The following is a 17279-nucleotide window of genomic DNA, read 5'->3' as shown; positions in this document are numbered from 1 at the left end:
AATCACGCCTAAATTTTTAGAAGGTGATTCTGTTGGTATCATGTGTACAGATCAGAGGGGAATAAGATTAGAGACTTGTAATAGTCAAGGTAAAAATAAGACAGTTCCGTACTGCGGTGAGGGTCATTATCATACTGCTACAGGAGTCACTGAGGAGGCAGAATGATAGAACTTTCTCAGCCCTGGATTTTTCATGTCCTGGGTTTAGGATTCTGTCTAAGAGCCAATGTGAAATGTCAATACCAGAAATGGAGGTTTAGGAGTTTTTATGCAAAGAGGTGATAGTGGAGAAATTGGTATAAAAAGAATTGGACAGAGAATTGAAATCAAGGCTTTATTTAGCGGATCGCAAAGAGATACTAGCATATCTGTAAGAGTTCCCTTGTGTGTGATGTTTGTATATGTGTAAGTTTGTAACAAAATCCTGAAATTGGTGCCAATTAAGACTTCTAGGTGACCTTCAAGGGTCAGTCTTCGGGCATCTGAACTCCCCAATTGTCAAAGGCCTATGTGGAAAGAGCCAGCCTTGTAAGAGATCATAAAGGTTGGCTAAACAAAGTAAGCATAGCACTATATAACAAACTTTTGGTAAAAGTAACAGGTTCAGCCAGAATTGTGAAGTGTTTTGCATGCCTGTTTAACCTATGATATGTGTTATATAATGAGTATCAAAACTAAGCTGAGAAGGATATAAACTACTTTTTATTTTATATTTTAAAATAGCTTTAAAAAGCTAAATTTTATTATGAATTTAGTGCATAGAATACATAGAAAAAATCAGAAACGCTCTCTGCCCATAAGCCCATTGTGGAGATAACTCCCATTGTTGGCAGATGGAAGTGGAATCATATGACATTACAACAATATAAAAATATAAAGTAAAAAACCAGAGTCTCTATCCCGTCACCCTTTGCCTGCATCATCCCCTTTCTCCTCCAAGGGTAATAAAAAATAATAAATAACACACACACACTCATGCATGCATTTACCAGCACATATCACGTTTTTGGCTTTTAACAGTTTAAGATATAATTTACATTTAATAAAAATTCACTCATTTAAAACATACGATTCAATGGTTTTTACTACAGTGATGTACAACCATCAACGTAATCTAATCTTAGAACATGTTTAACCATCCCATATAGCATCCTTGTACCCATTAACAATCATTCTCCACGTTTCTCCCCCTTGCCTAAAACTTCCCCTATCCCAACTGCTAATCTAATTTAGATAGATGATAGATAGATAGATAGATAGATAGATAGATAGATAGATAGGATGATAGATTGATTGATTTACCTTTTTTGGATATAGTATAAATGAGATTATAACAATATTCTGTTTTCTTGGTTTTTTTTTTTTGGTGTTTGACTTCTTTAGCATGATGTTTTTGAGGTCCATTCATACATCAGCACTTCATTTTTATTGCCAAATAATATTCCATTGTGGATATACTACATTTTGTTTGCCCATTTGTCAGTTTATAGACATTTGGGTTGTTTCCGTTCTGTAGTTATGACGAATTATGTTGCTGTGAATATTTCTTGTGCAAGTTTTTGTGTGGACATATGTTTTTATTTCTCCTGGATATATACCTAGCAATGGAATTACTTGGTCACGTGGTAACTCTACATTCAACATTTTGAGGAACTGCCAAACTGTCTGCAAAGTGGTTGTACCATTTTACATTTTACATTCCTACCAGCAGTATACAAAGGCTCAAATTTCTCCACATTTTTGCCAAAACTTGTCATGTCTGTCATTCTTATTATAGCCATTCCGATGGATAGGAAATGGTATCTCATTGTAGTTTTGGTTTCCATTTCCCTGATGGCTAATAATAAGCACATGTGCTTGTGGGCCATTTGTACATGTTCTTTAAAGAAATGTCTCTTTAGATCCTTTACCCATTTTTAATTTGGTTATTTGTCATTTTATTGTTGAGTTGTATTCTACATACAAGGCTCTTCTATGACATAATTTGCAAATATTTTCTTTCATGTGTGGATCATCTTTTCACTTTCTTAACAGTGTCCTTTGAAGCACTAAATGTTTTAAATTTTGATGAAATTTTCAGTCTTCTCTTGTATCACTTGTACTTTTGTGGTATATCTAAGAAATCTTTGCTAGCTCAAGATTACAAAGATTTACTCCTCTGTTTTCTTGTAAGAGTTCAGTAGTTTTAGCTGTTACATTTAGGTCTGATACACTTTGAATTAATTTTTTGTGTGGTGTGAGGTAGGGGTTCAAATTCATTCTTTTGCACGTGTCTGTTGAAAAGACTATTCTTTCCCCCATGGAACTTTTGTCAAAAGTTAACTATAAATGTGAGAGTTTATTTCTGGACTTTTTCTTCTATTCTATTGATCTATATGTTTGTCCCTAATGCTAGTACCACACTGTCATGATTACTGTAGCTTTGTACTAAGTTTTGAAATCAGAATTATAAATCCAAGAACTCTGTTTATCTTTTTCAAAATAATTTTAGCTATTCTGAGTCACTTCCATTCCCATATGAATTTTGAGATCATATTGACAATTTCTGCAAACTATTTCTTTTAAAAAATATTTACATAAGAATTATAATTTGTATGCTATTCTCGACATAATTTTTCCCCCCTTTCATTTAATAAGTCATCTCTCGCAAAGGTGTTCTGTAATGCAGTGTCCACTGGGAAATAAGTGCTGTCTGTGTACTTCCTCACAGAATGACCACTGGAAAAGGAATGGCCTCCAGAGATTCCTCTGTAACCTAGATGGGATGATTACTTACACCTTCCTATCCCTCTTTCTGAATCACTACCAAGTATGCATAACCTTAGTTATTCTCACTGCTTCAGAGTTTCAACTGGGGGATCTCGAACCCCAGGTTAACGGATTTGACTCTTCAAAAAAATGACTTCTTGGAAGAGACTTATTTTTTTGAAAGATTTCTGGCTGAAGACTAAGAAACTTTAAACTACTTCTAAAAAGAAAGTGGTTAGTGGACAGCCCCACTTTTGGGAGCATCCCTGTACAAATCTGGCTGCCCTCAGCTTCCCCACAGCACTGGAAATGCTCTCAGGCAGTTCCCACAGAAAAAAAAAAAAAAAAAAGGGCTCTCCAGAATTAGACAGCTTGCTTTACTGTAATGGAGCATTCCTTCATTATACTACTCATCCTCATCGCCCACCTAGCCACACATCTTATTCATTCAGATAAGGTACTGGATGCTTTCCAGTGCAAAAACCTTTATATCTAAACATACCCACCCCAAACATTATTTCTATCCAGGGCTGACATTCAAGTGGCATTACAACTATACCAGTTGTTAAAATATTGACGTACTTCTATTATCAGTATGTAAAGAACCCAGCATCTAAGGGGTTAAAACTTGCCACAGCAGGGTCTCTCCCAGGCATTTCCTCCTATCTCCCTATCAGCGCTGATTGGTAGCTCTCTATGCTATAGCAGTTATTTTATATTTTGACTATCACCCTGACACATTTATATAACAAAAGGGTTAATAAACTAGTATAATGGTACCCATAAGATTCTGCCTTACCAAGAGGAAAGCTGAACCCAAAACCACCTTTCAGGTTTCTTGAGAAAAGGCCACAGCCCCACAAAAGGTCTATGGATGGAATTAGAGGGGAGGGACATGGAAGGAGCATCCAGGAACTCAGGGGGGAAATTTTTGCATCTTTATTTTTACTAAGCCCTTACTAAAATTTAGTATTTATATCAAATATGGATGAAGGCAACAAACTGCAATATTATTAACAGCATCTGAAACATTTTCACTAATAGCAATCACAGACATTTTCTATCACATTAGAGTTGATGAAGATACCTTGAAATATCATTTTTACATTCATCACTACTTCTAAATTATAGTAATGATTAGACCAGCCACTATATCTTATTTAATACATTAATATAAAAGCACATGTCACTGTTATAAATTTGTTCAATATTTTGATTGCTGTATTTCAGTATAATTGGTTTACTTTATAACCCTATGTATTTTATTTTATGCATTTAAAAACATTCTGAAAAGGAGGCCAAAGTCTTCACAGGAAATAGAGTGGTCCATGGCACAAAGAAATTAAGAACCCTAGAGTAGGTATCATATGGGCAGTGTGCAATTGATATGCCAGTTATTACCACTAGGTATTTCTGGGGACTTTAGTTTTAAGGCTGAGCTATATCAGAAGTTATTGATTAAAAAGAAAATGTTTTGCGACACTGTCTATTCTTTAGAGAAATTAACAGTTGACATCGGTGTTATTTTTTATCATGACACATGAAATCTAGAATAAAAAAAAAATCAAAGAAAGGCAAGAATACATCTATAGGGACTCTTCCCAGTGGTTTCAGTGGTCTAACCTGACATACTTTCCTAAGTAGAGATATTCCTCACTTAGGAAAATATAACTCTGATTTCTGTGTCATTTGTTTGCTTTCTGATTTCTGTCTACACTTAACACATTTCAAAGTTCAGTGCTGATACTTCATTGTTACAGCAGAAAACATCACGAAAAACACAGTGTAAGTGTATGACCTTAATAAGAGTGGATTTACCTAATAAATGAATTTTTAATTTCAAAATGTTTTATCATTGAAATTGCTCCCCAAATCGCATTCGATGTGTGGCTGTGCACGGCTTCCTTTTACCAGACCTCAGTGTGCAGGAGCTTAGCTTTTGTTGCCTTAGCAATTACAAAAGCAGGTAATGAAAGCAAAGAAGGTAGGAACAGGAAGACAGGGGCAAAATTTCTCAAACCAGGGTTCTTGGTCCCATGAGGTCACATACATAGACTTTATTCTTGGCGATTCAAATATCCTAAAACCATTTTTAAATTGCTTCTGTTCTCATAATAATTTATTTAAATTTATTTTTAAATTTCTAAAGTTAAAAATTTACAATGATAACTTTTATATCAAAGATTTAGTTTCTTAAGGCTGTTCCCAAATTGGAATATTTAGGAACATTTTTTGAGATCGCCTCTCCTTTTTTTCCCTCTGTATCATTGAAGGTTGGTAACCACGGTTAGGAAGAGACAAGTGGGTTTCCAAATTTCTTTAAACCATTGAAATAAGGCTTCTTGCTTCCTCCCACCCCACCCTCCCCCACTCCGTTCTGCTTCCATTCAAGGAAGGGAAAGGTGAGGAGTTCAATACTGCTGAAAAGAGCTAACCAACTATCTAAAAGGAGTATTTTGAGGACCAGTATTAGTAACAAAGAAAATGTGTAGACTTAAGTTACTTTCCTTATTTATTTCCATATATATAGGGATGTGTTAAGCTGGCATCTTCCTGCCTGCTAAATTAAAAAAATATAAATACATTAGAAATAGGAAAAAAATTATTTCTCTTTTGGTGTCTATTTATTGTGTGAAGCTACAGTCGAGCATAACGCACAGGTGGTTTAAAATGCTTCTCTGCCATCTGAGATCTCGGCTTGCCAGGGTATAGATGGGGATGTCACTTTAGGGAATTGGGCTTATTCAGTATGTAAAATGAGGCTGGCATGGGTTCAGAGGTTTTGTCTGTGTCTTTACCCAATTAACAATTTTTTGCTTCCGTTTTTTTTTTTTTTTTACTTTTATTAGGCCTTTAAAAATTTTTTTTTGAGTTTTAATTTGTATATGCAAAAATGAGAATTATCTGAATTTTTCTGTCATCTCTCTGAGATTCTTAATACCTAGTATTTGTAATGTATAATTCCTGTCAAAATAGAAATAATAATAATAATTCTTATTATTATATAAACCATAGGTCATTTTAAACCTTGTATTGAAGTAATAGTCTCATTCACAACCTTCATTATAAAGATTTGTTTTCTTTTTTGATGAAGATCTGTATTAACTTGATGAATGCTTATCTGTATTTTGGATTTGGTGACATGTAAAAAATCAAAATAGGTTTTAATTTTCCAGATCTGATGTTTTATGAGCTTTACTAAGTATTTGACATTGAATTAATGGTATCAATTGTTTTTAAAAAAGGAAAAGTCATTTAGATAAGGAAGGTATGGCTCAATGACTATTATACATAAGTACATACAGTAAAACGACTTCTCTCATTAACAAGTAATATAAAAAGAAAATCAGCTCTTGGGTAACTGAAGAAGGAAATAAAATGCAAGCCTATGTATGACAACAATATCCAAATAATACCACTTATTTTATATTTTTTTTAAATGGAGTTTTGTTAGTATTTAGGATTATAAGGTCTGCCTTTTAGATCCACTGTGTTACTGTATCCAATTTTAATGAAGAGGGCAGTATGTGGCAATAAGAAACAGAAATGGTGAGACCTTTGTGGACCCTCTAGCAATCAGTGAATATCAGATCACAAATTTCCCCAGCTTTAATTACAGGCAAAAGAAAAGACAAAATTAGCATTTTAATATAGAAATATCTTAGGCTTTAGGAGAATTATGATAAATCTAATGTTGCCTAGTGAACCAAAGAGGGGATATTACAACAAACTGTCTCCTTAGGAATATTTGTTTAAATAAAGGCAACAATACTTCATCCTTATCTTTTTTGGGATAATTATCGCTATTTCAGGCTGTTCTTTGTTCCAGGTTTAAAATACCTTTACTTTTCTTTCTTTCTTTTTTTTAAAAAAGTAATTGGCAGTGTTTGTTTTCTGTAAAACTATAAGAAGGGAGAAATTCCGTTTGCTTGGCACTAACAAGGTAATTATTTGAGGGAGAGTTTTGCTCTCCAGCTCCAGTACGCTGGTGCCACGGCATCTCTGCACTTGGACGCGTTTAGGTTCTCTCGTTTCCGTTACAGCGTATTAAACTAACTCCTCTTCCATGGCGGAGGTTTGCCCACCTGTCTCCCCTAAAACACCTGCAACATATGTTTGCATAACCCTATAATGCTTTGCCTTTGGGGTCCTGAGAAATTCTCCCCAGAGCTTTTTGCTTATAAACAGCTGAGCAATTCGTTTTTCTAATGACGGTTGCTTTTCCCCCAGCATTGAGGCAATAACATATTCACTAAAATAAGAGTCTCATTTTTCATCAAAGAGAAGCGTTCCACATGTTTTTGCAGTGCTGTTTCTCTTTCTGAGCTTTATTTTTTCCCCTTTTCTAATCTGGCATACTAAAAAATAAGGGTTGGTAGCAAAATATTAAGGTAAAGAGAATGAAGTAAGTCTTCGTTTGTCAAATATTTTCTTCATGACAGACATACATAATATTGTAAATATAAATCCATCTTTTCTATTAAACAAGTGCTACAGGAACTATATCAGTTTAATTTAATGTAAAACGTGTGACCAATAAACTATAAAAGTGATAATAATTTGGACATATTGCAGAAAATCACTTTAATTATTGTAACATCATAAGCTAGCAAACAAATGTGCATTAATGGCATAGTATAGTTTTAGAATCTTTAAAAATTTATAAATGTATATACTTCTATTCTGAAAAATAAGATAGCCCTTCTTCCCACATATGAGATTCAATGTGCATGATATATTTTCCTAAATATGTGTTTTTGCCTTTCAAAAATGTGTTACTTAGAAGAACCTACCCTAAATTTAAGTATGATTATCAGAAGTCTGGAACATCACTTTGTCTTCCTGTTTGTTATCATGGATTTTAATTTATTACACTATCATAGGCTGCTCTCAAATTAAGGGTCTGTTTATCAGTGCTCAGTGATATCAGAAGGTAACCACAGCTTCCCTTTCATTGCATTTTTATCAAGTGCCTGGCACTGTGCTGTGCTCTTAACTGTTCATTGTCTCATTTAATCCCTAAATCCACAGTTTTGCATATGAGGACACTAGAGCTAGGGGTGTAGCTGACTCCTCACGGTGGCTCAGCTAGTAGTGGGTAGAGCAGGGATCTGAGCAGGGGCCTTACTGACTCCTGATCCCCTGCCTCCCCCGCCAGCCGCATTGGGCCCCTAAAGCAGATGAGGACGTAAGGTTTATCCCAGTCTCTTTGTTTTAATGTATAACTTTAACTCTTTTTTAACTCCTACTGGTACACTCATAAATTAGAACAGAGATTGCTTTTCTTTTGCTCTTTTCAGTTGTGCCTGTGTTTATAAATAGCCCTTTGAAAGGCGCCGTGCTGTTCAAAAGAGGATGAGTACTTCCGACTTCTTCCTTCTGGAGTCTCCGTATAATGATTCAAAAGGAGATAATCATCTACAAGTGGGGGATAGAAGTAGGGGGATCAATCTAGATAGAGTACTGTTTGAAATGACCTTTGTTGGATAAATTTGATTTTAGCAGGTTCTGAACAAGGAAAATGGTCACATACCATCTTGTAGTTAATTTTACTTCTTGTAGCATGTTGTAGTGAGTTGTACTTCATGTAAGTTAGTATTTAAATATGTGTATACTACTACAATACACTGAATTTGAACTTAAAATACTGAAATTAGTATCATGAGGAAAAGGGTGGTAAGGGGAAGAGGGGATCTACAGACTTCCATTACCGAGTAGAGCAGAGGGGAGCTGTCCACCATCAAAAGTCGTACTTAGTGAGGGACAGAGTGCTAAACCTGTAACTACATCAAGGAGCAGCTTACTCTCAAAATGTAGACCTAGGAGTGAAGAACATTAACTATAACATAGAGGTTAGGTCGATGTGCCCTTTTTATTGTTTGTGTCTCTACATGTTGATTTTTATAGTCATACATTGGTATGTGTGTGTATATGTGTATATATATACATATATATCAGATACTTAGTTCTGTGCTGACCGTTACAGTAACCACAAGCTACATGTAGTGATTGAGCACTTGAAATGTGACTAGTGCAAATTGCTATCTGCCGTGAGTATAAAATTCACACTGGATTTCAAAGACTGTACAAAAGAAAGAATGAGAAATAGCTCAATAATTTTTTAATATTGATTACACGTTAAAATGGCTATTTCGGATATACTGAATTAAATAAAATACTACGTTTAAATACTCTCCTTTCTTTTTTCTTTTTTAATGTGGTTGCTAGAAAAATTTAAATGACATAAAAAGCTTACCTTCATGACCCACATTGTATTTCTGTTGGGCAGTGCTCACTCGGACCATCTATATGTCTACATACTTATGTTTTAGTAACAACATCATCTCAGACAGAAACCCCTATTGAATAACTTTCATCTGTAACCTCTGATTTTATTTTCTTAGATTTCAGATGCTGTTTTTCAACATTATCTTTTGATTTTTTTTTTTTTTTTTTATGTCCCGGTACAGTGGTACTTTAAACTGCCTCTTCCTTTGGTAGTAGTAAGTCTCCCAGGAATTTAAATAGGCCTCAGCGAAAGCAATATTTGAGCCTCATTCAGATGTTCAAGTTAGATCATTATTCCTAATAATGGCTTTAAGTGCTTCTATAGATCAGCACTTTGTGTCTTGAATTGCTCGTCATTTCTTTATAAAGATGTTTCAAGAAATTGTTCCATGCAGTCCTCTTTCATTGTTTTCTAGCAAAAAGTAACATAATCCTTTATTAGTTTGTTGAAAGTCAGAGAAGAAAAGTCTTTTATATTAGCAAAAACAAAATGTATTTCCAGGTACTGAGAGTAAAAAGCAAAATTAGTAATGAGTGATGGTCCTGCGAAAGTTAATTTTTAAAATAAATCATGAGTGCACTGACAATCTGCAAGTGGCTTTAACCTCTATTTTATTTTTCCATTATACTTGGGTCCAGGTTGTTATCAGCTACTACGAAGAAACCTGTGTAATTCCTAGAGAGAGAAAAGTTGCACTGTTAGACTTAATAGTATGGTAGTCATGGAAGCATCAGTTATCTTCATCAAGGCAATTCAGATTTGATTATTGTAGAACAGTGTTGAATATCAAACCAGTGGAATAGTAGCTGGAGCTAAATCAAGGGATTGTCATTTTTGTTAGATGATTAGAGCTGACTTGGAAGAGATATGAAAGGGTTGAGCTGTGTAAATATTATCTTTTCAGCAGAAAAAGAAAAGGTCCATCATGGCCATTAAGATGCAGCTTGTTAGCTTGATGAATTTCAAACTATTTAACCTTAGCAATCATATACTCCCGCCTACATACAAGCATATCAGTGCCTTGGAATTATGTCTCCAAGGATTGATATAAAAACATATTGGTAATTTTGTAGTAAGATAAAATGCAGCCTTTCTATGTCTAGATAGATCTCTCAAAGGACGGGACATGCCGTGGTTCAAAATCCTAATCATTAACCTGAATTACATGCTCAGATGAATCCTGGAACATAGTTATTTATAAGTTTTTTTAACTTTTAAATGAAAAATATATATAATTTAACATCTTAGAAATGATGGTATTCATTTATGTTTTGCTTTTTAACATCACATTTTTATAAACTAGAAATGTATTCGTTTCATTTTTATTTGCCTATGAGGAACTTGATACATTTAAATAATAGACACATTAAATTAATAGCAACATATTTAAATAGATATACCTGGCCTATAATTCAAGGACATTTCTGCAATGTTTATAAATAATACTAAATACCAGAAAGGACAGTGTTCGCACCTTTGATGAAAATATGCGTTGGTCAATTTGCTTTTGTATTGTGATGGTACCAAACTAATATTTCTCCACTACCAGGGCACTTATTAAAGTTGTTTATAAGAATAATAATGTAGAAATTCCTAACTTTAAAAGAATTACTGAATTCTTGGAATAGTTTATTTATTTTAAGAGAAGAAAGACTTGTTGTGCCATCTAGTGGGCATATTTAGCATTCTGAATATCGAAAACAGATTGGTGCTCTTCCTCCAAAGTGCGGCTTTCTTGACACTTTGTATTTCTCAGCCCATAAGCGTGGATTGTGCTCATGTTTCAACTCATTTAGGTTTTCACTTTTGTTTTAGTTTTATCTGATTATATTTTGGAAAGTCTATTGAAAGTGATTAAAATCATCAAAAATAAATCTAATGACAGGAATAACTATATATGAACTATGAGAGTAGTAAAAGAAAAATATATTAAAACGATTCCAATCCTTAATCAGAACTAAGATAAAGGCAAAACTTCAATAATAAAAGCATGCTAATTATTAAACTTCATTATTATATGTATTTTTTGGAAGGAATATAAAAACAATAATTTGCCTTTTCATATGTTAATGTATAATTTAAATACCTTTATACATTTTAATTTATTCTTTTTTTCTATAGCGAAATCCGAGACCAGTGACTTATCAGTTTCACCCAAATTTAGATTATTACAAAGCACGAGGAGCAGACCTCATGAATAAAAGCCGGTAAGTCCTCTTTCTCTGATGAAAAGTTATGTCACAAGATATTCTCATAAATCATCAAGAAATACTACACATTTGCTGAAAATAATTTTACAGATTTTAGTATATTAGTGGTTACTGCATATAATGAATCCTTGTTAAATAAGTTATCCAAAATTTTTTAAAGGCATAAGAAAATGATATACATTGATATCAGTGGTGAGATGAAAATTTAAAATAAATGAGTACTTGTTACAATTTGAAGTTAGGCAACTTCATTTTTCTAACAATAATAAACCTGAATAAATTGTGCCTACTTGTATAATCTCTTTCTAGATCCTTGCTGTTGATTGAAAAGAGGCAGCTCTATAATATATTTTTAAATTATTTCAGTAACAAAATTAAAATTGAGTTTCCCAACTGTCTTTAGAACTACACAATAAGCTTATAAATGCATCTTGTGTGTGCATTTGTGATTACATACGTAGAAATTTTAAGGGTCACTGTAGGAATAAAAAAACATTAAAATCCTACTTTTAAAAGAAATTAACATTGGTATAAAGGGTTGATGAACAGTTTTGTTTTTTCATAATACTGTATTCAGATGTCTCAAGAGTTAACTTGTCAAACCAGAACCATCTCAAATTAGAATGTAAATTCTAAGTTTACTCTGGGAGATTAAAATGTTAGTAATGATAAATGCTGTCAAGTTGTCCGAATTTTTCTTCTTTAAGCATTTTGTCTGCATACCAGCTTTTATTCAGTAGGGTTCCAACAACCTAAATAAACATTTATGGAGCACATGTACACAATGTGTTCTGCTCTTACTAGAGACTTAAAAAGAAGACATAATTTCTGCCACATAGAAACTCATAGTCTAAGGAGTGAGAAGAAGTTTACAAGAAAGTGGCTAAATTTAAACTTGTATTTTGAACTCTTCTTAGTGTAATGTTATTTTTAAATTAGCCATCCTTGATTGAAATCTCATATTTTGATTTACTATGTAATTATAAGACTGGTTTTATAGCTCAGGAAGCTTCTCTGAAGCCCTTTTCCGAATCTTCATTTCATCTGATTCTTGTTTCACAAATAAAAGGGTACTCCTTTTTGTCACTGCTTATTTTATTTGACAAAATTTTAATGAGTACCAACCAGACTCTCATTATTCTAGCCATTGGAGATACACAGCAAACAAACCAGACAAAAATCCCCACCCTCGGGAATCTTACAGTCTAGTCACTTGTATGGCCTCCCTGTTATGTCAAATATTTAGTTTTGGTATATTTAAAAGAACAAGATATTTTAGGTGCTTTTTTTTATACAAAATCCTTCTAACTGAGGTCCCTTCTTCTCTTCCCCATCTTCTCTATTTCCCCCTCCCCACCAGATTAGTTGTCACGTAACAGACTAAGGACTCAGTTTACAGCAGATTGCATCCTACCCTACCTAAACTCCAAAGGCTTCCTGTTACTGTTGGTATTCCAGTCTCTTCCTGTGCTGCTTCCCTCTCTCCGACCTTGTCTCCTGTCTACTCTCTCCTCCCCTTCACTCCTGAGCTTGAGCTTTGCTTGGGACCTTAGCACTTAACTCCTTCCTCTCCCTGCATCCCTCCCCCCACCCTCATCTTCCCTTGTGTCTTCATGACTGGAGTCTCAACCTTAACCTCCCTGTGATCGTCTCTTCCCCTAGTCACTTTCTACTCCACTGCTCAATCTCAGTTTCTTCATAGCATTCGTTACTAACTGAAGTTATAGACTTCATTTATGTATGTATCATCTGTCTCTCCAACTTCCCCACTAAAATCTAAGCCCCTGAGGGCAGGCACTTTGTCTTACCACTTAATGACACCTGGGATAATGCCTAGCATTGGGAAGGTACTTAACAAATATTTGTTGTATGTATATATTTATCATTTTTTTACATTTTTCAATGTGTACTTTTTTTGTCAAAAGAGGAAATGGACTATACCCTTTATTTTTCCCCCTCATGTTTTATCTTTCTTTTAGTTTTCTGTCCCTGCATTTTTTTTTTCTTTGAAAAAGTGTTGGTTCTGTTTTATGTATTTCCTTGTAAGCACATCGATTCTTATACAAAGTATTATTTTGATGATTGGAAGGAAGTTTCTTCATCATCTCTGCTGTAGTTTCAAAGCTTAAAATTGAAATTGAATTAAACGAAACATACTATGTGAAGAAGACATCACAGAGCAGTGAGCAAGGAAAGAGTTAAATGGTGCTGAGGAACTTTATAAATCTTTTAGAAGTATCAACTTATAACTTTACACACCAAAATAAATTCCAAATGAATCAAAGTGCATTCCAGCAAGCAAACATAGAGATAAAACACAAGTGTCTATGTGATCTCCAGTTACTAGAAGACTTAACCTTAAAAGGAGTGGAAGAAACCACAAAAGGAATGGCAGTGCATTTTACTACACGACTGTCGTTAAGCAGATATGTCAAAATGAAATAAACTGAATCAAAAGCAAACAGAAAATTGGGAAAATTGTAGAGGAAATGACTGGCAAACTATGATACCATTAGTAAGAAACACAAGATGCCGTCTCAGTGGCCCTTCTGCGTCATGCCATGCTTCGTCGGATCCTCCCGTTCTACCTGTAAATCTTGGAATACCCTCCAGTCTTCTTTTTTTTTATCTCTGGACTCATTCTCTAGAGGCTCTCACCCCATTCGTGGCTTTAAATACCGTTTATGACTGAAAGGTTCTTAATTTACATCCGCGTTCGACCTCTTCCCTTGAGCCTCTAGTCTCATATATCCCACAATTTGCTCAGTATTTCCTCTTGGATGTCCTATAGGCATCTCAAATTTAATACTTTTCAAACTAAGCTCTTGATTCTGCCCCCACAAACCTGCTGTTTATCACAATAAATAGCATGACCCAGTTGATCAAGTCTTCAAATTGCCCTTCACTGCTCTTTTTCTCTCACATCACATATCAAGTCCATCAGCAAATCCTCTTTAAAATGTATCCTGAAATCTATGGCCATGACACCCTGAACAAGCCTAATCCCGTCTGATCTCGGAAGCTAAGCAGGGTCGGGCCTGGTTAGTACTTGAATGGGAGACCACCTAGGAAGACCAGGTGCTTGCTGTAGGGTTAAAAAAGTTTAAAAAATAAGAGATTGTAAGCTGACAAGGTCCTTGCTATCTGTGAGGTCAACTAAGGGTTGCCTCGCCTAAAAAAAATAAAATAATAATAATAATAATAAAATGTTCCTGAAACAAAGCACTTTTGTGTATATACTGCTAATACTTATTACATCATTGTTCATCTCACTACTGTAGTCTCCTAACAAGTCTCCCCTCTCCTCCTCCTTATAGACCCTTTCTACACAGCAGCAAGGCTGATGTAAGTCAGATCATATCACTCCGCTGCCCGAGCCCTTTGATGACTTCCCCAAACATTTGGATAAAATCCAAAGCCTGTCAGTGGTCTGCAGGCCCTGTGATCCGGCCTCCTACTATCTCTCCAACTCCATTTGCTACCACACTCTTTCCTATTATCATTGGACTCCAGCCACACTGGCCTGTGTACTGTTTCTCAAGCACACAAATGTGTTCCCACTTCAGGAGCTTTTCTCTATGCCTGGATTCTCCCCTGGGATCCACATGGCACACTTACTATTCAGTCTCTGTTCAAATATCATCTCTTCAGAAAACCTCTCTTTGACACGCTATCTAAAATAATGGATCCCTTTACTCTGTCCTGTACTTTGTTACTGTTTTTGTTTTCGTGTTTTTAATAACAATTCTTAGTACCTGAAATGATATTATCAGCTTTTAAAAAAATTACTGAGTTTTTCGGTTTGTTTTTATCATTTGTTTCTTGCACTGAGATGTAAACTCTACATGTTTGTCTAATTAACTGTTATATCCTCAACACCGAAAATAGTACCCAGAATATCATAGGCACTCAATGAAAAAAGAATTACAAACAGCAAATAAATATTTAAAAGGCCATTCAAACTCATAATTGGTCAAAAATGCAAATTAAAACACCAATAAAGTACCATTTTTACCTTTGAAATTAGCAAATTAGAAATAAATGAGCCAGAGATGAAAAGGTTCTAGAGATCAACCACATGGCACAGTCCCATAGTTAAAAATACTGCATTATGTACTTTAATTTTTCCTAAGAATATTGATCTTATTTTAGGTGTTATCACAAAAAAGCAAAAAATTGAAAAAATAAAACAGAGAGCAGAAGGAAACTTTGGGGCATAATGGATATGTTTATGATATAGATTGTGGTATTAATATAACAGATGTCAATTGTACCTCATTAAAGTGGTTTAAAATGAGTGAGTGAGTGAGTGATCAAGCGAGCGGATGAGGGAGCTAGAGAAGGTGCATAAATAACCATTGTCACCAACCGAGGGACTGCGAATGGAGACAAACTTGATAACCTTGCCAAAGAATTCTTTCCGTTCTGATGTAGCCCTTATTCCCCTGGAAGTTTGTTTAACGCGTCACTACTTTATCCATGATGAAAAAAATGTCGTAGCTGTGAAATCTTTGGTAAAGTCCCCATTTCACTATTTAAGTACTAAGATTCTTTTTACCAGAAGCCCTTCGGCCATAATTAGCCTTGCAACTACTTTCTTAGCTATTTAGAGGCTATTACAGAGTTAATGCATTTGGGCCAGTCACTGGAGAACAAGGCAGGGAGTGAGGACAGTCCAGAGGGTCTATTCATACTCGTGGGGGAACCCCCAGCAGTGATCAGTAAATAGACGATAGACAAGAGACAGGCAGACACTGGGAAGCTGGGAACTAATACCTGTTCCATCTATGGCAATGGACTTCTATTTGTGTTGCTTATCCAAATAAGGGACGAGGATGCAAAGATGACATGTGATTTCAAGGATAAGAATATCTCTAGAAATCAAGAAGCCTGATTTCTCATCTCTGCTTTACCATGGATTGCTATAATTAAGTCTTTAAAAGCAAGTGCCTAGGTATTTTAGTAGTAGATTTTCTGTTACGTGTGTGGGTAATATTCGCTGTGCTCTGATTTTACTTACTTGCAAATTTCTTTTTAAAAATGGGAATTGACATTTTCTTATTCATTCAACTTTTGAGCTCAGAACAATTTAACACTCAAATCTTATTCCAATTTGTCCTTAAGTAACCAGAAATTGCTGCTATAAAAAAAAATCAGTACCATCTAAATTGTAACCAGTCTTCGGAAAGACCCATCTGATTTATTTAGGAATCTGTCACTACTAAAACGCCCAAATGAGTAGTCGTGGAACAGGATTTCATAGTTTTTAATACTGCAGTCCCTTTTATTAAGAGTAGAACCACATACCTTCTTTATTCAGGAACATTCATGGATTTTTTTTTTGTTTGTTTTCAAAATGATGCAACACAGTTTCTCAAAATGTGTCCTTCTTCTCTGCAGAGGTGATGAAGTAATGGCACCAGAGCTATCATTAGTGCCTCGGGAGCATGTGTCACTTTACCTAGCAGTGCCTTTAGTACAGGCTCCACAACTGTAGGTTCTTTAACTTACTTAAGCAATTTCATATCACTAACACTAGATATTTCATTTGATTAAATTAGCCCTAGATTGATATGGAAGAAACCAAGCTTAGGTACCAGTCTCTTCACCCAACATGTCAGCAGTGAAGTCCTCTGTGCTAACATTCCCAGCTTTCCTCTGCCCCCAGTCAGACCAGAGTTTAAACAACTGAACTGATATCAGTGATGAAAGGTTCCAGCATTATAATTCTGGCAAGTAGGCTCTCTGCAGAAGGCCCCTTGTCAGAACCTCTGCATGGGATCTGAGAGGAAGCCAGGCTCCAGGGAAAGAAGATTTTAAAGAGAAGAGTTCCCTGGGCTCTGAAGATGTATCCTACATTCTTCCATGTGACTAAGGATTGATGGCATCCAATCATTCTTAGCCTGGGAATGCCTGGTGGCTAGTAATTCTCCATCTGTCCTTGGGATCAGGATCCACCTTAGCTTCAGAGTGCCCCTCACAGGGCCTGGCCTAAGCAGGATGTGCTGAGAAAGTGCAGGATCCCAGGAAGC

The 17279-nt window shown here is 35.2% G+C and overlaps 1 protein-coding gene and 1 pseudogene across 6 annotated transcripts in view; both read left to right on the top strand.

The window, feature by feature from the left end:
• The window catches only part of TBC1D5 (TBC1 domain family member 5), a 463234-nt gene that overhangs the window by 367518 nt on the left and 78437 nt on the right, over positions 1-17279 (top strand). For all 6 annotated transcript variants that reach the window (XM_016129299.2, XM_016129292.2, XM_016129294.2 and 3 more), the window contains one exon: positions 11159-11244. In XM_016129299.2, the coding sequence (XP_015984785.2) occupies positions 11159-11244 (86 nt within the window). The remainder of the gene's footprint in view (positions 1-11158; positions 11245-17279) is intronic.
• On the top strand, positions 14219-14341 carry LOC118601929 (annotated as a pseudogene).

This window comes from Rousettus aegyptiacus, unplaced genomic scaffold (assembly GCF_014176215.1).
Source record: "Rousettus aegyptiacus isolate mRouAeg1 unplaced genomic scaffold, mRouAeg1.p scaffold_m13_p_4, whole genome shotgun sequence".
In the NCBI taxonomy this organism is placed as follows: domain Eukaryota; kingdom Metazoa; phylum Chordata; class Mammalia; order Chiroptera; family Pteropodidae; genus Rousettus; species Rousettus aegyptiacus.
The sequence above is the reverse complement of the archived record's forward strand: the minus strand, read 5'-3'. Positions and strand labels throughout refer to the sequence as shown.